General features: G+C 35.6%; 1 protein-coding gene across 1 annotated transcript in view; it reads left to right on the top strand.

Annotated features, from left to right (window-relative positions):
- Positions 1 to 18,280: 18,280 nt before the first annotated feature.
- The window catches only part of DISP1 (dispatched RND transporter family member 1), a gene marked incomplete at its 3' end in the record, with an annotated part of 59,939 nt that continues 55,610 nt past the window's right edge, over positions 18,281 to 22,609 (top strand). The window contains exon 1 of the mRNA XM_084253367.1: positions 18,281 to 18,804. Coding sequence (XP_084109493.1) covers positions 18,296 to 18,804 — 509 coding nt within the window. The 5' untranslated portion in view covers positions 18,281 to 18,295. The remainder of the gene's footprint in view (positions 18,805 to 22,609) is intronic.

The raw sequence follows: 22,609 nt of genomic DNA, 5'->3' as shown, positions 1-22,609 counted from the left end.
TGACCAAGAGATCTAGGAAAGCAGACTCGGGTGACTAAAAACACGGCAGATGCCATAACTTAGGAAAAAACAAAGAACTTAATAGTTTTCATTTCTCCAGCTAGTTTTTTTTTTTTTTTTAATTATTCATTTCTCTGAAGGCACTTGCAATGACAGACCTTTACAAAGTGTAAACACTGGCTATTCCTTATATCTTGGGATAAATATCTCTTTACTATTTAAGGCAAGAGTTGTCTTCCTGTTGTTAACATAACCTGGAACTCTGATACAATACATAATAAATAAAGTATTTTCCTGCTACCAATAATTGTGTATAATTATTTTGTTGTTCTTGTTGCTTTGTAATCAAGTAACTGAATGCTCATCTCCTTTGGTATTTATTTACAAATGCAGTGTTTGAACCCATGTTTGTTAAATATTTGTCCTGGTAATTTTCACTAGATGGTTAGGCTGTGAATTTTGTTATAAAGAAATAGAAATATTTAAAGTAACTTTAAATTCCACCTCCTCCCCTACATATTTTTGTCAAAAAGTTTTGGTATTTTAGGATATTTGAATACCTGGAAAAGGTTAACAAGAAAAATTGTGGATTTACTTTCATTAAAATGCTGAGGGTTAAGAATGCTTCAAATGACTGCCCAGGTTTTATAGCCCCCATTTTAGGATTCTGAGTCTTTGAAGGATGCTCAAATGTAGGAGCCTATGACAGCATACACATAGTGGCTTCGCATGGCTCCAGAACAGCTATCTTGTTATGTCTGTATTTCCCAACATTGGAGCTAGTGTATTTCCAGTCCATACCCAGGAAGTCCATTCTGGTTGACAGCCCAGAAAGGGATGGTAATGTCCAGCTATGAACTTGCTAAGGGCTTCAGCATTTGGGTTTGCAGTAAATGTGCCAAAGATGACCTTGAGGAGCCTGATCATGGAGCATATCAGCCACTATGATTATTTTTGTTTCAGTATTTTTGTAGTGACATTTGTCTAGCTTAGTGACATGCTTTCTTTAAATACATTAAGATTCTTTTCTACCTTCCATGACCTATTCCCAATTTCTAGTGTATGTCATTTATGAATGTATTCTTTCAGCTAGGCCTATGTTTTGAGTTTTAACAACCCTGCTATGCTGGAATATTTTTAAAGACTTTTAAGAGGCTTAGGTAAAATATTTTAGCATATATTTCGCATTCTTTAATTCGGATATAAATATCCATACTCCTTTTCTGTTTGTTACTACCTTATTTCTTAATGTTTTACCACAATTTCACAGAATTTTATTTCATATAAACAACTTGTTGAAGCTAGACACAGTATGAGTTTCATCATTTAGAACTGCTTGAACTTTTGAATAACTAATGAGTATGTTTTCAACATATAAAACAATACCTTTGTGAAGTACTAACCTTATAATGTCTTCTTGTATCTTAGAGTTTGGTATGTTAAAGTTGTTTCCTTGCCAAAAGTAATATTACTACATATTACAAAAAAATAAATAAATAAATAGGATTAGCATTTTCATTTAGTTCCTTTTATACAACTTCACTTTATACAGAGAATGTGATGTGTCATAGTGTTGCTTAATCCAAACCTTTAGCAGTAGTGGCAGGTGTTTGTATGCTAGTGACACATATATTCTCCCATAAAGTTTGACTTTTGGAAAATTAACTTACGTATATTTTTATTTTAAGACATAAGGAAAGTAAGTGTAACCCTCTCCATAAATGTCAGAAGCCTGATTTGCAGAGAATTTCAATTTATTAGTCGCAATCCCTCTTAACATGAGCATACCACATTCATTTAGGTTCATTTAAAGTTTGGTGACAATGTAACTGAAACCATTAAAATAATGTTCTTGTTATATTACAGTTAAGACAGAATTGTCTTCCTCCTAGTAGTATATACCTCATGCCAGGAGCATCTATTATAAAAATCAAATATCTTATTTTGCAATCCTATATTGCAAACCAAAAGTATTTTGGAAACTCTCCAGGACCCACAGGGGTACATATGCTTTGCCTTTAAATCATCCTGTATCACAAGATTGTATTCACAAGTGATCTATAGTCTAGTTGTTTTTTTATGGCTGACATGATCCAGCTAGTTTTTGATATAGTATTATCAAATCAGAGCCCCCACCCCTCAGAACATGCCACATTCTTTATGATTTGTGTAGGAGAAAGGCTCTCATGTCTGTTCATTCTGCTCATGTAAAGTAAAATGCTCACCAGAATCACAGTGTGGAATCTCTTAATAATATCACTGGAGTTAGTATTCACAGTTAGAAGTTGTTTTTTTTAATAGTGATTTTATTTTGTTAGATTAAGGAGGGTTCATATTTTTGTCTACATTTTAGTATTGCATAATCAGATTTTTTTTTCTTCATAGAAGAAATCTACCTTTTCTCTTGAAAATTACTAATCTCTATGCTTTTTGCTTTAAAATATGTACCACAGCTATTGATCTCCATTAATATTTTTGGTAGGGTATAGATTTAGAAGTAAATTGCATTCTGGATGACCAGAATGATTTCTGGATTACTGATAAAATGTTTCTTAGTTTGTAATCAAATCAAGCAAAGGATGAAATGAATAAAAACTGAGATTCCCCAGATTCACTTGTTTCCAAGATACTTTATTACAGATATCATATTGCAATTAAGCAGAAAGTCTATTTTCTGTTAAATGACTTGCTATGGGGGTAACTCCTATTTATTTTCATGTTTAAAAATATTTCTTCTAATGCCAAGGAAAAATTTACTTCAGAAACAAGACAAAGTTTAAAAACTGTCCAAGAAAAAACTTATATGTTAACTTTGGGAATGACTCTACTAGTTTGGAGAAAATTATGAAAAGCCAGTTACTGCCCTCTCTACAGTGAGACTCATATAAATAAAAAACATTTTTTGTGTGTACTGAATTTTATTTTGCAGACTACATTCTAAAGCTATACTTTATTTTATTAAGGACATGTACAATGATACAAATTTGTAAACTTATTTTTTCAATAAATATTTTTGAAGAACCTGCCATGTACTAGCTCTTTCTGAGGTGCATTATGATAATAATCGAACTTGTGCCATTAAGCATAGATTAAGAAGGCAAAAGAGCTATATAGAAGACCTTGTTTAAAAAAAACAATACATGCTAAGTGCCATAAGAGAGCTCTCAGGGTCATAAATAGAGAAGGATGAGAGAATTTCTGGCTTAGGTCATCAGGGAAGTTTTCATGGAAGACATGACATTTGAGTGGGATTTTAACAATTTTGGAAATGGGAATAAAAACTATTGCAAGTGGAAGGGATATCGTAAGCACTGGGGGTGTATGTACAAGTTTGTTCAGAGTAAAGCTAGTCCTGTTTGCCAAGGGCACCGAGTAGGAAGGGAAGAGCTCAGATAATGGAGGTTGTTGCTTGTCAGCTACAGTGTTTAAACTTTACTTGATAGATGCAGAATAACCATTAGTGTTTTCTAGACTGGGAGCAATTTGATAAGATCTGTATCTTATGCTGATCAATCTGGCAGATCTAGATTGCTTAGATTGGAAATGTAGGAGACTATTGACCATTTACTAGGTCATGTCTGTTAAGATGTGGTTTAAGAAAATGGGAAAGGGAATGGAAAGGTAAGGGTGGGTATGTATATGAGACATTTAAGAACAATCAGCAAGTGTCAATGGCAGTGTGAATGTCAGAGAGGATTCTCATCCTAGCCAGAGTGCAGCACAGATAGGGCAGGGAGTTCAGTAACTTAACTGAAAAGTTCTGACTTAAGTGACTGAGAAAATAAATAGAACTAGGAAAATATAGTTATTTGAGGATGATGCTAAGATAATTTTTATTTTAGATTGAGTGGCTGGCAGAGCATATATGTTGGCATGCCCTTAGATAGCAAAATCTGCAAAAAATGAAACTTAGAAAAGAAGTTGAGTATTACTGACATCAGTAGGAAACATAGAGCAGAAGGGACAAAAGAAAAAAGCCTAGGATGCTGCCTAAGATTTTGAATAAGAGAACAAAGGGCTTTCCAAGATAATGGAATAGAGCTATTAAAGAGATAGGCAATGTCGGGATAATGGAAACTGAGCAAGGTCTCAGAGTATTGCCAGCAGGGAAATGAAGAAATGTAAAGAAAACAAGAAAGGACCATTGAACTTCATTTTTGAAGGAACAGTTTTATTAGATAATGGGTAAGATTGTAGGAAGTTCAGCAATGAGAAGAAGCAGGCTTGATATTTCTGTCAATGAAAGGGAAGGAAAGCTAGATTATTGTCCTGGACACTAGCAGGACAAAAGGATTGTATTTTTAGACTGAGGTAAAACTAGACAGTTTTTTATATAAATAAGAGGGAGCTGGCAAAGAGGAAAATTGAAGATGTACTTGGAGAGAAACAGGTCTCTGTCCAGTAAAACTCCCTGCAATCACAGATATTCTCTGTCTGCTCTAAGTCACATGAGCCACCTGTGACTCTTGACATGAAATGTGGCTAGTGCAACTGGAGCACTAACATTGTAATTTCATTAAATTTTAATTAATTTAAACATAAACATTCACATGTAGGGTAGTGGCTATCCTACTGGGGGATAGCAAAGATCTAGCATATAAGTAATTAATTTAGGAAAGGGGTGGATATTGCAAGAGATAAGGGATGAGTTCCAGGAAAAGTTTGAGGTTAGAGATGATAATATTTGCAGGAACTAGAGCTTTATTCTTTTCCATTAAAAAAGGTGAAATTATGTGTTTACAGTGTTAAGATAAGGAACATGAAAGATGTGTAGCTATCCTTGTGGGAATTTTAGAGAAGAATCTAAGATAGATGAGATGAATCTCAGCAGAGCTGAGAACCCTGCAGAGGTGAGAATATGCATTTGGTTTAGGCCTCTGTCTTCCTGTCTCGTGACTGTTTTCAGTAGCATTCCCAAACTTGGGGGGAAAAAAGAACAGAAAAGCAAGTTTAGAGGAGGCTTTTGGAAGACTGGTATCGTGGAAAGCTAGCGAAGTCAATAAATGCCAACCACAGATCTGTATGAAGTTGGTACAAAGCAAGTAACAACAGAAAAGACATGGATGAGGACTTGAAGGCTGGAGATTATTATAAGGGTGAAGAGCAAATTACTTAGATGTCAGACTATGGAAGAAAAGTAAGGTCATAAATTTCTCATTTGTAAGAATTGTAGATTTTGGCAGTAGAGTTTTCAACAGGAAATGAGATTTTAAAAGAAGCCATAAGATTAAGAAATGAAAGCTGTCAGATGAGAGGAATATACAAGGCTGATGTATTTCCAAGTTGATGGAAAGGAATTTTGGCATCCCATAATTATTTTGTTTTTGCTCCAATTTGCTTTCATTGTGATACTTGCTCAAAAATGACTAACTTGACTTTGAATGTATAGTCTCTTCTTAATCCAAATTTGATTAGTAAAAGTAGGATTTATTTTACTATTAAACTGATTTCAAAAAATGCTCACTTATTTGCCATTGGATGCCATTTTAAATTTTAAAGCATGTGTTTGCAGATATATTTATAGATTTTTATGTTTCAGTTGAATTTTAACTACTGACATCATCAGAGATACAAGTTTATAAAAAGCGTTTAACAAATTGCTGTTTTGTTTAGAAAAATTGAAGAGAAACAATAACCACTGTGGATAATATGTTCCTCTTTAATAAAGAAGACTTCTCCAGATTTAAAAACTCTGAACTTTCCACCCTTAAAGCAGGGGTCTCAAGAGCCATTTGTGAAAGGACATAAGAATCCCCAGAAACTTGGAAATAAACACGGATTGGTGTTTATTTGTGTTAGTTTAAATGCAGTAGCCCTATGTGTCAGAAAACTGAATCTGTAACACTTAAGGTAGACTAAGCAAGCAAGTAATATCAGCTAACATGGCTTTAATCTACTAAGTAGCTTTAAATCCAAAAGATCAAAGGAAGTTATAACGAAAAACAGTCTGTGGTGCAATTTCCCTGTAGATGCAGGAAAAGGCTAGAAATTACATGTCACCTTCATATCCTGGCTTGCTGACCTTGTGCTCAAATCAAACCCCTCTGTATGCCAGCTGTTACCATTATTAAGACCTTGCCCCTAGGGGTTAAGTAGGAGAAAAACTCTCCTGTCCTATAGTAGAGCAAACACTGAAAATTCCAGCCCCTAACATGCCTAATTCGCAGCAATCTGCATGTGCTTGTCATTCAGCGGTCCTGGCCCCTCTGGGGCAGCTCCTGCTTACTCACCACTCTGGCTGTGTGCTTTCCCTGTGCTGTGTTACTGACGCCCCTCGGCTGCTGCTACTGCAGTCATTTGCGGACCAAACCGAGCCAGGGGAGTTTCTTCTTTGAACATAAAGGTAATACAATTAACTTTTGATTCTGTATGTGTGAAATTTGTTATTTGGGGAAAACTTATTTAAAAAGTGGACTTTGTTCTGGGCTTCTGGAATCGCGCTTAAAATTCCAGTTTACAGGTTTTTGTGTTTTTTTTTTTTTTCAACGTAAACTTTGAGCAGCCTTTTGATGCACCAAAATCTTCTGAAGTTTATTTGAATTATACTCTAATTTAGTAGGTAATGTAAGCTGCTTCTTAGGTTTATTAAAATGTGCTTTCTGTATGAAGCTGGTAGGAACCCTCATATTTAAAGCTACTCGGTTGTTTCTTGTCTTGAAATTCTGTAGCTACCAGCTAAGTCAGAGAATTTGGAAAAGTAAGGACTTTTATCGTTACCAGTTGGCAGAAAAATAGATACAGAAGAATAGGAATCACTCTAATCGCTTCTGTGAATTAAATATTTAAGAAAACAGTTAGGTATTAGTACTTTCCAATCTATGCAAGTGAAAGTTTAGCGAAGATAGTCACTTGAGAACTAAGCTTCCACAAGTTTAATTCTTATCAATATTCATTTCAAATACACAAACTTGGTAATACACCTTCCAGTTGTATTTAAGTTTACTGTCTCATGTATTGTAAGCATTTTAATGGTAGCATTAAATAATGGGTTTACAGTAAATAATTGGGTTTACTGCCGACAGGAGAAGTCCGATTATATTTGCTGTGTTTACGGTTGTTTAAAATGGGAATGAGTGATTTATATATGATTTGTGAAAAAATTCAAATCAGCCTAACCTATGAAATATTTGTATGACTGATAGTAAAGTATGAATTTTAAAAATTAAGCAGATAAAAAATTTGCAAAAATGGAGGCATTTCATGTAAATCTTTGACCATAAATGAGCTTTCCTCAGTGAGAATGCAAAAAAAAAAAAAAAAAAAGGACCTACTTTGCACGTATTTTTTTTGAAAGAAAAAAGAGAAATATGTCCTTTTTTACCTACAAGAGGGTTATTTTAGATCTTAGTATTTATAATTAAGAAAATTCCAGTCCCCTTTGATGGCTAGGAAGTCACTGAACTATGTAAATAAGCTCTAAACTAATGAGTACTTCACTTGTAGACACTGGGTCTACTATTCCCATGGTTTTAATGTCTACTGACACATTTCTCCTTTCTAAAAATGTTAAAGTAGTATTTTGGTATTGTTTAATTTAAAATTTTCATCTTTAATCTGAATGATTTCATTGCCTCAAATCTTCAATATTATAGTATTTTATATGCTTATATTTCATTTGTAACTTTATTTCAGTAGACAAAAATAAGGCAGAACAATTTTTATATATTTTTCCATGCTGTATCTAGTTTACATAGTAGACTTGAATTATAGAACTATTGTGAGCATGAACTATTTGTATTTTGAAAATGTGTAATGATTAAGTATCTGAAATGATTGACTTACAAATGGTTGACTTACAAAACAGTTTAGAAAACACATGTTAACTTTGCCTCATCTGGGAAATGATATGTATTATAAAATTGATTCACCTAACATTTTAATCTAATCCCAGTTGTCTTTGTAGCAATCAAGCCTTTTTGATAGCTGTTGAGAAATCTGTTTGTCAGTGTTTGCTGTGTACCAGTTCTCTACCTTCCATCCCAACTGCATTTCTGTGATGGCATTTGAGCACTCTGTATGATTCTTATAACTCTTTTTTTTTTTTTAATTTTCTAGAGGCATGTCTTATTTATTTATCTATTTGTTTGTTTGTTTGGTTGGTTTATACATGCACTGGGTACAGTCAGAAGCCAGGAGGGTGAGAGAATTCACCAGAGCCAGAGCAGGGAGCAGAACAGGCAGAGGGACCGAAGCACACTGCTGAGGGAGGCAGTGGGCGGCAGGAGAGGTCTGCGCGCAATGTGGGACCCTCCTTCGGTGGCCGGGGAGCAGCCGGGGATCGAACCGGCGCCGCAGAGGCCGCGGGCAGCTTCGCAACCCAGCGCTCAACCGCTGCGCCACCTGGGAGGCCCCTCTTATAACTCCTTTTTTTTTTTTTTGAAGATTTATTTATTTTTATTATTTATACAAGCACTGGGTACAGTCAGAAGCGCGGGAGGGTGAGAGAATTCACCAGAGCCAGAGCGGGGAGCAGAGCAGGCAGAAGGACCGAACTACACTGCTGAGGGGAGCAGCGGGCGGCAGGAGAGGTCTGCGCGCCATGTGGGACCCTCCTCCCGTGGCCGGGGAGCAGCTGGGGATCGAGCCGGCGCTGCAGAGGCTGCGGGCAACTTCGCAACCCAGCGCTCAACCACTGCGCCACCAGGGAGGCCATTATAACTCTTTTATAACTCAGTATGGGTGATGGGCAGCCTTGATATATTGACCATCTGACATTTCCTGTTATTCAAAAATTGTAGTGTTTTCTGATCACCTCTTAACATAGGATATAAAGCTGTTAACATAGGATATAAAGCTGTTTAGGCACAAGACAAATGAGCTGCTTAGCCAGTTTTTTTGAAAAAAAAAATAGAAAAAAAACTAAAGTAAATTAGAAAAATAAGACTTAATTGAGCAAAGAGGGTGGCCATTTGTTCTCTCCATCTTAATTTCTATACTTTTATCATTTTAGCCAGACAATATTTAGCTCACAAGAAAAATATTCACAAGATATACAGTAGGTGCTTATCATATGCTTGCTAAGTAAGGACATTTACTTGTTTCACTGGAAGATATGACTTAATTCCCTTTATGAATAAAAAAAATCCTAACACAGTAGATATAATTTCATTTCATCTAATATCTACAGTACAAAGCAAATAGCAGAATTCATGACTATCTATAATGATAATTTAAGTAAGAAATAAAGATTTATGTAAGTTGTAGTTAATTCAGAGTTAATTTACTGATCCAATTCAAGTAAGAAAAAAGTCTTTATGAATTTGATGTTTTCCTTAGCTTAAAGTAAATCTCAGTCCCTTAAGTAAAAGGATGTCTTTGTGTTTCATACAAATACCTTAAAGAATGTTTCCCAAGTTGCTCAGCAGGCTAAAGAATACCCTTGAGACATTATTTGCTGCACTTTACCAGGAAGAATCCATTTGGGGAGTTACTCTAGGAAATTTGATTTGCTACTTCTCAAACTTTACAAAACAGCAGGGAGTGGAATCTGGTATCAAATACTTAGCATTTGTTGGAAAAGCTTAGATAATTCTAAATGTACTATTAAAAAAACCCAACATGTTACCATCTATATCAAACAACTTTCCAGTCTTTTATGGTGGATTGATTTTTTTTTTTTTTTTTTTTTTTTTGCTTTATGAAAGACATTTTAAAAATTCCCTCACATTCTTTTGCTTCACAATATGTGGGAGTAAAACTTTCTTGGCTTGATTTATCTCGGTGATGGTTTTTTCCCTTGGAACTGCTATGTTTTGAGGTTTTGAGATGTGTAAAGTATTAAACATTCATGGTGTCTTTAGACATGCTTGTGATCTGTTCAACAACATTAGTTAAGCTTGTTAATATGATCCTGTTTACTGGGAAGAGTTATATGGATACAGACATATTGCTTAATTATAAAGTTGCCTATTTTGTGATCTTCGTTGAGGCAAAATAGTTTCAGAACAAACCTTATAGCTCCAAGATGGACCTTTTGCAACTCGAGGGGCCCATGACTGGCAAAACATCTTATAATTCTCATTTGTCAGGGACCTGGGACTAGATGTTTCCATATCTGCAGGCTGCCTGACCCCACAATTGGAAAACTGAAGATGCTTGAAATACAGTCAGAAATCTTTTTATTTTCTTTCTCTCCTTTTTTTGCTGGCATGAAACTTTAGGGAACATGATCTCTGATAGAGGGACTTGGAGCTTCATTCTGGATATTGATAGGGGGGTGGTTTGCAAGTATACTTTTTCTTGACGGTTAAATAAACTCATTATCCAAATTGGCTATATTCTAAACTTTATTCAGATGACCCCTAAGTAACTGAGGCTTTGTTTCACATTTCCATAGCATTGTTCCACATGAACTCAGCATTGTTATCTCTTAAACTAGTATCTTATTAAGGCTTCCCCTTCACTATACACTTGTCCCTCCACCATTACTACAGGAGTACTGTAGAGGAAAGTGGTTTGCATTCAATCAAAGAAAGAAGTAAAGATAATCTAAATACATCAGGGATGGGGGGGGCTTTATCTGGTAATTTTAATTTTTCTTCTGTATCACTAAGCTCTTTGTAAATACCATGAATGGTTTTTGTAAAACTGCAACATGTAATATTTATCATTTTTGATGACTTTATCAACATATTATCAGACATATAATCATATTTAAGAGCTTATATAAAAATATTAGGTATATTTCATTTTCAAAGGTGGTGCTTGTTACCATAAGTTTCTTGATAATATAAATTTGATGGACAGAAAGTAAGCTTTCTCCTTTTTTTTTACTTATTCAACGAAAATAAGTTTTCGTTGAATAAGATGAGTAACCTGTCATTTTCAGATTTCCTAGAATTTATCAGTTTGCACTTTCATATTGTGGTGGGAAACATACTGATGCCAAGTTGCTTATACAATGTATGTCTAGGAATATACATCCTTAAATATGTAACATTGTTTCTTTGAGAAAATGACTTCTAATTTATTGCAACTTATGTATGAGGGAGGAATAACTTTATGTATCCTTATTGAAGGAGAATTTAATGTCAGAAACTTCATGAACTCAAAAGAAAATTTGATTTGTCTCAGAAATGGAGATTGTATTTCTTTGTAGAATACTATTCTTTCTAGTTCCTTAAAAGTGAATGATTATTTTATTAAAGTTGCAGCTTTTGCTGTCAGGTCACAATTACATTATTTGAAGTCGTCCAAGTGCTACATGACAACAAAGATCAACTCACTGGCCTGCCTTTCAGACTTGTATAACATGATACATAGATGGATGATATTTCTTCTTAATTAAACAAAATATGTCTCTGACACTCTTGAATGCTAAATTTTGAAACTGTCTTGGGAAATAGTGAGTTTGGAAGCTATTTTTCATATGGACCTAAAGAGTGAATTTTATATCGGTAATCTTTAGTGGTCCTATGAAAGCTAGTTGAACTTGGCATTGTCCTAGAAGCATCTTGAGGTAGTAGGAAAGTCTTACTTTTAGATTTCTTACTGGTCTGAGATTGAATTCAGTTGTGTGATTTGAGTTAGTTATACTTTAATATTTTTGACCCTCACTTTTTTTTTTAAAGATTTATTTATTTATACAAGAACTGGGGCACAGGCCAGATTCGCGGGAGGGTGAGAGGATTCACCAGAGACAGAGCAGGGAGCAGAACAGGCAGACTGACAAAATATACTGCTGAGAGGAAAAGCGGGCGTGATAGGAGAGGTCTGCTGCACCATGTGGGATCAAACCGTCGCTGCAGAGGCTGTGGACAGCTTCACAGTGCTGCGCTTAATTGCCTGCGCCACCAGGGGAGGCCCACCCTCACGTTTTTCTATAAGAAGTTTAATAGTATCCCCAAAGAGTTAATGTGAGGAAAGTGACATAGTGAGGTGAAAAAATTTCAATAGCCCTCTAAAGGGAAAAATATTCCTAGACACAAAATCTGGCTCATACCTTTCTATCACTCCAACATTAATAGTCTTACTGAAAAAAAGATGCTTAAAATACTCCCCTTTTTTGGTCAATTTCTCTGGTGCGTTTAGAGAAGCTATTTTCTGGCCATAGCACAAAATTTCAATAGACCAGGTTGGTACGTGATCAGAAATGAGGCTACCATTTTAAGATAGACATCAAGCTATTATAGAGGAACCATTTCATCTAAAAACAGGTAAAATTGGATGTAGGTAATAACCAGAATGCCTTTAGAACTGGTTGAAACAAGACTTCAGGTACCCATCTTCTAAAACTTAGTACCACTTCAGAGAAAAAAATCATTTCACTAATTGAGCAAGATACTTCAATCCATACATGAGTTAAACTAAAAAGATTAAAATCTGATCATTTATTATTGCTATACTCACAACAGTTCAGGAATAATGAGATAAACTTAGTTTAAATTCAGTTATCAACTAGAACCTCAGTTGTTAAAATTTGTTATGCTTCTTTGCCTTAATCAGAATAATGGACCTTTGTCACTGTTGTCATCTCCCCACGTGATTGATCCATTCTGCTTTAATTGTGTATCATTTTGCTATTAATTAGTCCTGCTTCTCCTGTAGCCTTCCCACCTAGTTTGTGGTTTTGCCTTCCTCAGCAAAATGTGTTCCAAGATCAGTAGTGTGGGCATGTTGTTGGAAGTCTGTTGGCCCACTCCAGATGGACGGTATCAGACTGCATTTTAAAAACATCCAGGTTTTATGTTTGAGAAGCACTGGGTTACTGTTCTGTATTTTACCTAGTGAAACTCCCATAGTGACCATCACTCTTCTGAAGATGATTGGGTACAACATGGGATCTTGCTGGTAATCCAGTACTGCCATTTATTATTCAGTGCTTTCAGGTATTATGAATCTTATGAAGCAAAGGGTTATTTTACAATACAGCATCTGAGCTTATGAAATGTAATGTAGCAGAAAGTCCTCAAAACCTTGGCATCAGGCTTCCTATCCTTACCATTTGACACTGTGTCTCAGGTTTTCTTTTGCCAAATGGAGTGGTAGGGCCTGTCACACCTGTTTTTCTGAGGGCTATTAGGGAGGATCAGCTCAAGTGAGATCATGTATGGAAGTGCTTTGGCAAAACCAAGGAGGTGTGCAATTGTAACTGTTCCTAGGGATGAAGATATGTTCCTCTGGGCTACGTGAGCCCTGTGTTTGTTAAAGATAGTGATGACTTTGCTAAGGAGTTGCTGTGGTAATTGGAACAGGCCTGTGTATTCTCTCTTTACCATTACATTTAGATTTTAACTTGACAGTTTTCTGGCCACAATAGCAGTTCTGACTTCCAATTTCACATAGTTACAATGAAGTTTCATAATGCTTTTAGATGTGTTTGTACTTTGGGAGTCACCTAAATAGTTTGATTGTGTCCTTTGGGTAAATTATGTTTCATTAACATAATATGTAAACAAATAAAATTTCCATATTTCAAACAGGCTTTACCATGATTATAAGAGCATTTTCAAAGAGATGCTACTTTTTGTCTTTGAAACAATTACTTCCTTATGTTTTGTAGTGTGAGTTTCCTGAGTTCAGAAGCAGAGTAGGATGTAATTGTCTGAAACTTTCAGTCACATCAACTCTAATCTCTTTTCTCTTTATATATTTCAACTGACTGAAATGTCTCTATATTTCTTCTCTGTGGTGTTTCCTTAATGTTTACAGATCTAGTCATAGTACTTGTGGTTCATAGTTTGGATCCAACAAATAATCTTCCCTGTTTCCCAAAATTTGGAAGCTGTGAGATAAGGTGTACAATGTATTGAAATCTTTTTCTCAGTAGTTTGCATTTTTCTTTTCTTTCTCCTTAGATGTTTTCACGTCCAGCTTTATTCATATATTTGATATATTGTGTAGGATACTATTGTAAGAACATACGTATTAAAAGATAAACAACTTTAAAATGTGCATAGTGAATTGACATTTAGGTATCCTTTAGGGTAAAGTAAGTTTGTTTCTATTTTTGCATTTTAATAATTATCTTTTGTTCATTGTCAGTCACTGTACTAGGGTCTTTAAAGGTTGTTTTATTAATGAATTACTACTATAAGACACATTTATAGTAAAAAATTACAACAGTACAAAAAATAAAATGTGAAATTCTTTTCTGCCTTTCCAAATATCCCAATCCAACTTTTAGCATTTCCTTATGTCCTTCTAGATATTATGTATTTCTTAACCTTTTATATGTGTCTCTTCTCATTCCCATCCCTTTCTTAATGAAATGGACTTATACCATATAGATTGCTCTGCTGTTAGGTTTTATTTATACATAAAGATGTACTTTGGACTTCTTTCTGTAACAGTATATCTAAATCTAGCTCATTCTGTGTGTGTGTGTGTGTGTGTGTGTTTGTGTGTATGTGTGTGCAGTATACCCAATGTATGGATATATACATTGTTCATGTATACCTCCAAAATAAATCCCTAGTAGAATTATAGGCTAAAAGATGGGTTTTTTAAAATTTTGTTAAGTAGTGCCATGTTGCTATCATAAAAGATTGTATCACTTTGCATTTCAAACAAACTCAACTCTAAGAAGAATCAAGACTGTAAGTGTACAAATACCCTTACCCAGATTCTCAAAATTTGTAACTAGTAGAATCAACATCCAAACTCAGACCCATCCAGGCCATTACTTCGAAGCTAGAATTTTGTTTTTCAACCTAGAAAGCACCAGTCTGTATCTTTTTATATTCTCTTCACTCACTCAAGTGATAATGATAATTCTTCTGTTATAAATATATAGCCCTTTGTGACTTCTGGGATATTTTTACATTCTCATAGAAATCTTTTGAGATGGACATTGACTGTTATCTTGACATACATTTGAATAACTAAAATAAGGTACAAAGAAAAATTTCTAAATTATAAAATGTAATCAAGACCTTGGTCAAAGGTCTTATAGCCCCCAAAACTGCCAGAATACTCTGCACATTAAAATGCTGGTAGAAAAGGTGAAATACAGGGTGTGAGATTAGTGGCTTTGAGTGTATTGATATTGGCATATTATATAAGAACAACAGAAAATATACCAAAATAGCTGGCCATGGGGCCCCATCTCACACCTCAAGCCAGTGCCTCAAGAATAGCTTTCTTTTGGCAGCCACTATGGGTTGTGGCCTAGGGGAAAGCAGGTGACTTCAAACCTGTTTTTTAAAGTAAGTTATACTTAAAAAAAAAATAAAGTAAGTTATACTTGATCCAAAATATTATTATTTTAAACCTGGCTATAAATACTATCATCACTGCATTTATAATCATATGGCATTGTATTTATCACAAAAGTTCCTTTTTATTATGTTGACTATTCCTCTATTTCCTCTTTTCCTCTTAATTCTCTCTATCCCAAGCTCAGGTTGAATTTTTTTCTCATTTGTCTCAGTTCTAAAGAAATAATATCACGTTCTGTGTTGCCTTCAGGTCAACTCTTGACTTAAGTTAAAACTTTGCTGTTTTCCTGGCCACCTGGATATCCTACACAAATATAACCACTGAATTTAATGCATACACATTTCTTAGAACAATATTTTTTTCTGTTTTTGCTTTTCATTATTTTTCACTTATAATTCTCAAGTTATTTATAAAATCAATTGGATTGTTTTCATTTCATGATTAAAGAAACTGAATCATAAAAAGCTCATGTGCCTTGTTTCAAATACAAGCCAAAGTGAGAGTTATAATTATTCTTTACTATCCATTAGTTCCTACTTCATTACAAGAAGTTTTCAAAGTTATGAAACAGGTTGTGTTCCAAAAATTCATTTCTATGTCAGTTATTTGGCACTTGAAGTGCATTTTACCACAGTTGGGGGGAACTGTTATAAATGGTGATTAGGAACTTTGGCTGGCCTGCAAAAATCTATTAACTCTTATGTAACTACAAAATGGTGAATTTGCAATAGAAATGAAAGAGAGTGATAGTTGTGATTCTACTCACAAAGAAAAAGAAAAATTCCTTTTCTGAGGAAAAGCAGGTTCAATTAATAGATTGAAGACTGAAATTGTGGAGCATATAGATGGGCTCTCAGAGGTGAATGGCAGTCTGTCTTCAGTCTAGAGTCACTTTAAAACTTTGAGAATTTTTGTTATTAGATACTTCTCACTAATATAACTCACCCAACAACAGTAATTAGATAGATTGAATTAAATACTCACAAAAATTAGACTGAGATGATATTAACCAAATTAACCTGAGATGATAAACAAAACCAACAAAATGCAAAATGTATCCTTCCTTTCATTTTCCTGATGAAAAAAGGTCCTGATGAAAAGGAGGAAGTGTTGGTTTTTCCATTCAGCCCAACAGATCCCGTCAGCTGGGGTGGCTTGGCTGAGATCTAGAGAGAAGACTCAAGAGCCTGAGTGGAGATGATAGGAAGTGTGTGTGTTCAGTAATTTCTCTGCATGGAGTGTTTGTACAGTGAAAGTTTCTAATTTTGGGAAATGACCATGTTTATCTCATCTAGTTACTGCTGCTTACATTATCTCAACTATCTTTCACAGAAGTATACAAGTAAACCCCTCAAATTTCAATTACCTTTTTAAAAAGTTCAGCGCTTCTTTAGCTGTCTTGTAATTTGTTTTATTGTTTTCAGGGCATTTGGGTACAGATTTCTCTTTTGTTAACAAAAGGGAGGATATATTCTTAAATAAATAGAAGCTTACAGGAGCAGATCTTGCTGAGATGGCACATTAAGAAAGTGATAGAAAGAAGATGAGAGTTTTTGCCTCCTGTGTTAGATTAAGGCTCTTGCCAGTATATCTACCCTGCCTTCCCACTACTTGAATAATACCAGTCTGCTACGATGGGTTACTCCATAGCTTGTAATGTTGATGTTTATATAGCTGAATATGTTTGGGGTGGGGATTGCAGGGGAGGTGTGTGCACATGTTTGAGAAAATTTATCCAAAAGGTAAACAAATTTGTAATGCTAAATTGGCATCCTAAATAGTACAATGAGTGTTTTCTGAGTTCCAGTATTCAGATGGAACTTTATGCATTTTTCTGGCGTAATCTCCTCAGAAATGTTCCTGTTGAGTAATTTCTATATTGGGTGGGTGAAAATCTGCATAGGAATTGTCTTCATGGATGATCTAGGTTTGTCATGTTAGGTACTAAATATACAGACTGAAAAGAGATAATTTCTTTTGGTTACTTGTGTGTCTGCCAGAAGTATGGGAGACTGGAGAGAGATTTCTCTATAAGCTGTTTTTTGTTTACTTAGAAAAATGTCAAACCAGAAGGGTTAGTGAGCCAAATTATGGTTTTCTTTTTTTCTTGATTTTCACATATGGATAAAGTGAATTAATAGCATTTAAATGACTCATTTTCCTTACTGCAAATTCACGGATTGTGTGTGTGTGTGTTCCTCAGAGGGCAGTCAGCAGGTGAGGGGAAAGGAAGGAGGTTTGTTTTTGCTTTTGTTTATGGACTGAACAGAACATGCTTACTGGTTATTTGAGTATATAAGATTTTCCTTTAAGTTGAAAGCCTGGACCCTTTGGTGAAAGGAAAAAAATTAAGAACAAAAATCTCATTTGAGACAAATCCCATCCATAATATTTTTTTCCTCATGTGCAAATAATGCTATATAACACAGACACATAGTACATACATGACAAATTAATAAGTTCCTGTCAACTTAAGTGGTATGTTTGATCATTATGATTTTAGCATTATATTCTTTAACTTAGGAGATGTAAGTGTTTCGTGTCTCATATTTTGGTTGTCACAAGTCTTAGCCTAACTAGTTTTTGTATTTTGCTAATTCTCTTCTAAGACCTGAGTGACAATGGAAAAAATCATGTGTTCTTCTTTTTCTAAGACATAAGACATTCTTAAGATTATTTAGATTATTTTGATCTACACAAGGCATTGCCCTCAGGGTGGCCCTTCATCTTGCCCATTCCTGCTGTGTTAGAACATCCCCAATATGATACTGTTGAAAAGCTGAAGGCTTATATTGGTATCTTCTTTGTCTTCTTCCATCCCCATTCTAAAATGTTCTAATTTTTAATGGGAAGAGAAAGCCACTGAAAGTAGAGGTGGAACAGGAGAAAAGTAGTCAACAAGGTTAGGACAGGCTTCTCCAGGTGCATGAAATAGCTTGGAGGAACAAAGAGAAATGCCAGTGTATTGGCTGGTTCTGTCTCAGCTGACACTGGTTTCCCCTATTCTCTTACAAGTTCTGTGAGACCCCTCATTTTCAAAGAACTATTTTAAAATATCTTTTCTGCATATTTGCCTGCCTGACTCTAACAGGGTGTTTTTATGTCACTTTCTTTCTTAGGGTCAAGAAATTGGAGCATGGCTATGAGCAATGGAAACAACGATTTTGTGGTTCTGAACAATGGCAACATCGCAACCAGTGCTACCAGCACTAGTTCCCTCATCCCCTGTGATGGAGACCTTGCAGCCCAACAGCTCACACCCAAAGAAGCGCCAAGAGCAAAAGTGAGTCCAAACGGATGCCTGCAAGTTAACGGCACAGTTAAATCATCCTTTCTGCCTTTAGACAACCAAAGAACACCTCAGATGTTACCCCAATGCTGCCATCCTTGCCCATACCATCATCCTTTGACTAGCCATAACAGTCACCAAGAGTGCCATCCTGAGGCTGGCTCTGCAGCACCTTCTGCTTTGGCCTCATGTTGCATGCAGCCACACCCAGAGTATCCTGCATCTCTTTGTCCAAACCATTCACCTATTTATCAGACTGCGTGCTGTCTCCAGCCCACTCCATCTTTCTGCCTGCATCATCCGTGGCCTGACCATTTTCAGCATCAGCCTGTGCATCAGCACATGGCCAACATCAGGTGAGTGTTCCAAGAGTGTTGCTTGCCTTAGTATTTAGCTAATTCCACATGAAGGTGATTGCATGTGTTTCTTTCCTCAAAAGAAGGAGAAGAAAATGAGTCAGAAAATGAAAATGCACATTTTGTGGATTATTTGAAGCCTACTAAGATGCAAACAAACTCACTGTTGTATCTATTTTTCCCCATTGATTTCTTAATCAGTTAAACCCTTCCTTCTCTTTGCTCTTTCTTTCACCTGGTGAAAGTGGTGTCCCCACTGTACCTTAGAGTTTAGTTTAAAAGTTCAGTAAAAAGTTTTATTGTTCGCAGTTTCTGTTACTATACATGGAAGATATATTTGTGATGAGGCTGTCTAAGCTATAGTCTTTTGTCATTAATGATAGTGATCAACCTTTATGGAAAAGAAGTTGACTCCTTTGAGGCCATGATCCCAGTTTGTACTCATGTAGTTTGGGTGACAGTGTAATATATTGAGATCAGATGAAAGCAACAGTTTTTTTCATAGCAGATGAAACCTATAAATTCTATAATCTATAAAACCTATAAATTTTCAATTCTGATAGGTAGAAAAATCTTTATTATTACCAATTTCTCTTCCCATCTCAGCCAAAATCACGTGCATTGTGGATGAGCCACGGTAATATATTTTATAAAATTCTAAGTACTTTGTAGAGACCAAGTACTACTTCACATTTTTAGGTAATGGAAAGTTGTAAATGGGCTAGAGAAGTGGATTCTCTTTTTTATATTAGGGTATATATGACTAGCAACAACAAGGGTTGGCGAGGTTGTGGAGAAAAAGGAACTCTCCTGCATTGCTGGTGGGAGTACAAACTGGTCCAACCACTATGGAGAGCTGTGAGGAGATTTCTTGACCTATTAAACATAGAGCTTCCATATGATCCAGCAATTCCACTCCTAGGTATTTACCCAAATGACACAGAAACATTAATTCCAAAGGACACCTGCACACCTATGTGTTTATAGCAGCACTATTTATAATAGCTAAGCTATGGAAACAACCCAAATGCCCAAAAATAGATGACTGGATCAAGAAGATGTGGTGCATATATACAAGGGAATATTACTCAGCAATCAAAAAGGATAAAACATGCAGTTTGCAGCAACATGGATGGAGCTAGAAGGGATCATGCTCAGCGAAATAAGACAGAAAGAAAAAGAAAAATACCGGATGGTCTCACTCATACCAGGAATTTAGAAAACCTAAGGGACCAGGAAAAAAGACTAATTAATACAAAGTAAAAATCAAAATCAACAAGCAACTGTAAACCAGAGACACACTATGGACTATGGCCGGGGGGGTTGGGGGGGGGAGAGGGAAGAGGAGAGGAAGGACTAGGGTCAAAATAAGGGGGGGTACAATTGTATGGGGCATATAACCAAAATGAAAATGCATACTTTGTGCAAAAATGAAAAATGATGTAAGAATTATATAAAATAAAATATTAATTAAAAAATAAAAATAGAAAAAAATAAATTAAATAAATAAATAAATTAGGGTATAATTTATATACAGGAAAATGCACATATCCTAATCAACTTTGATCGGTTTTGGCAAATGTATACACTAGGGTAGCCCGTACTTTGGTCCAATGTGTAAAATTTTATACCCCAGAAAGTTTCCTCATGTTGCTTCCTAGCAAAGTTACCATAGCTTTGTTTTGCCTACTCTAAAAAATTCATTTGAATGGAATCATAAAGTGTGTATGTACTCTTTGGTATCTGGCAATTTTTACTCAGCATAACAGTTTTGAGATTCATCTAATTGCTTTGTGTATCAGTTCCCTTTTTTACTGTTGAAAAATAATCTATGGTATGCATACAGTAAATTCATACTTAAGGGTCAGTACAAACTTGCAGTTATAAATGAGTTATGGGTGAGGTGTATACAGCATGGTGATGCTAGTTAGTAATCCTGGGTTGTGTATTTGAAAGTTGCTAAAAGAGATCTTAAAAAAGTTTTCATCACAAGGTAACGTTTTATAACACTGTATATGTTTTAGGGTATAGGTTCATATCCTTACAAATGTAAATTATCACACCACACCCACCACTACAGACCCAGTAATCCTCCTCTGTAATCCATTGGGGACCTTTCCCTTTTTTATTCCCAAACCAATACCCTTTGTCCCATTTTGGTTGCCCCAGTTCTACAGTTAGATTTCTAGGGTTTGTTTTGGCTTGGTTTTGTCTGTTACTTTGCTTTGTTGCTTTACATTGCACATATAAGTGAAATCATCCAGTATTTGTCACCTGATTTTTTTTCCACTTAGCACAATCTCCTCCAGTTATATCTATGTTGTCACAAATGACACGATTCCTTTTTTTTTTTTTTTTTTGATAGCTGAGCAGTGGTCCATTGTGTGCATATATCACATCTTCTTAGTTCACTCACCTGCTTTTGGGCACTTAGGTTGTTTCCATAGCTTGGCTATTATAAATGATGCTGCAGTGCACATAGGATTGCATATATCCTTTCAAATTAGTGTTTTGTATTCTTTAAGTTAATGTTTTTGTATTCTTCTAGATAAATAGGAGAGGGAGTGCTAGATCATATGGTAGATCTCTTTTTAATGTTTTGAGAAACTTCATGCTGTTTTCCATAGGAACTGGGCTAGTTTGCATTTCCACCAAAAATATGATTTCACTTACATGTGCAATATAAAGAAACTAAGCAAAAAAAAAACAGACAAAAGTAAACTCTAGGAATTTGACTATTCAGGTACCTCACATAAGTAGATTCATATGGTTTTGACCTATCATAACTGGCTGATTTCACTTAGAAAGCTTTCTTCAGGGTTCATCCAAGTTGTAGGATATGTCACAATTTCCTTCCTTTTAAAGGCTAAATGATATTCCACCATATAAGTATACCACATTGTGTTTATCCTTTCAACTGTTCATGGACCCTTGGGTTGTGTCCAACTTTGGGTTTTTGTAAAAAGTGGTACTATGAACATGGGTGTACACATATCCATTTGAGTTCTTGCTTTTGATTCTTTCGGGTACAGACTGAGAAGTGAATTTCTGGATCACATGAGAATTCTATGATTAACATCTTGAAGACTACAACATCCACAGATGCTGTACTATTTTACATTACCATCAGCAGTGTACATCCTTGCTAATACTTGTTATTGTCTGCTGCTTCTTTTTTTCTTTTAAGATTTTATTTATTTATTTATACAAGCACTGGATACAGTCAGAATCGTGGGAAGGTGAGAGGATTCACCAGAGCCAGAGCAGGGAACAAAACAGGCAGACTGACGGAAGTACACTGCTAAGGGGAGCAGCGGGCACGGCAGGAGAGGTCTGCGAACCATGTGGGACCCTCGCTGGCAGCTGGGGAATGAATTAGCACTGCAGAGGCCACGGGCAGCTTCGCAGCCTAGCGCTCAACCGCTGCACCACCCGGGAGGCCCTAGCGCTCAACCGCTGCACCACCCGGGAGGCCCTACTCAACCTAATGTGTTCAACATTACAGATTTTTAAGCAGCAAAGATACTTGATCAATTTGCATAGTGGAAAATAGATTAAAGTGGGTCAGGACTGTTGTAGATTGCAAGGACATTAGAAGGTTTGTTGCAGTAATTCATATGAGAGGTGATGGTGACTTGAATCAGGATTTAAAAATAATTTCATGCCAGAGAGACTTACAAAGTAGACTACTAGATTTGGTTGAACAATTGGAATGGGGGCCGGGAGGGAAGAATTAGAATTGATTTTCAGTTTCTTGGCTTGCAATTTTCAGTTTCCTGGCTTGGTAGAAAGTAATGCCAATAAT

The sequence above is a fragment of the Talpa europaea genome, assembly GCF_964194135.1.
Source record: "Talpa europaea genome assembly, chromosome: 14".
NCBI classification, from domain to species: domain Eukaryota; kingdom Metazoa; phylum Chordata; class Mammalia; order Eulipotyphla; family Talpidae; genus Talpa; species Talpa europaea.
The sequence above is the reverse complement of the archived record's forward strand: the minus strand, read 5'-3'. Positions and strand labels throughout refer to the sequence as shown.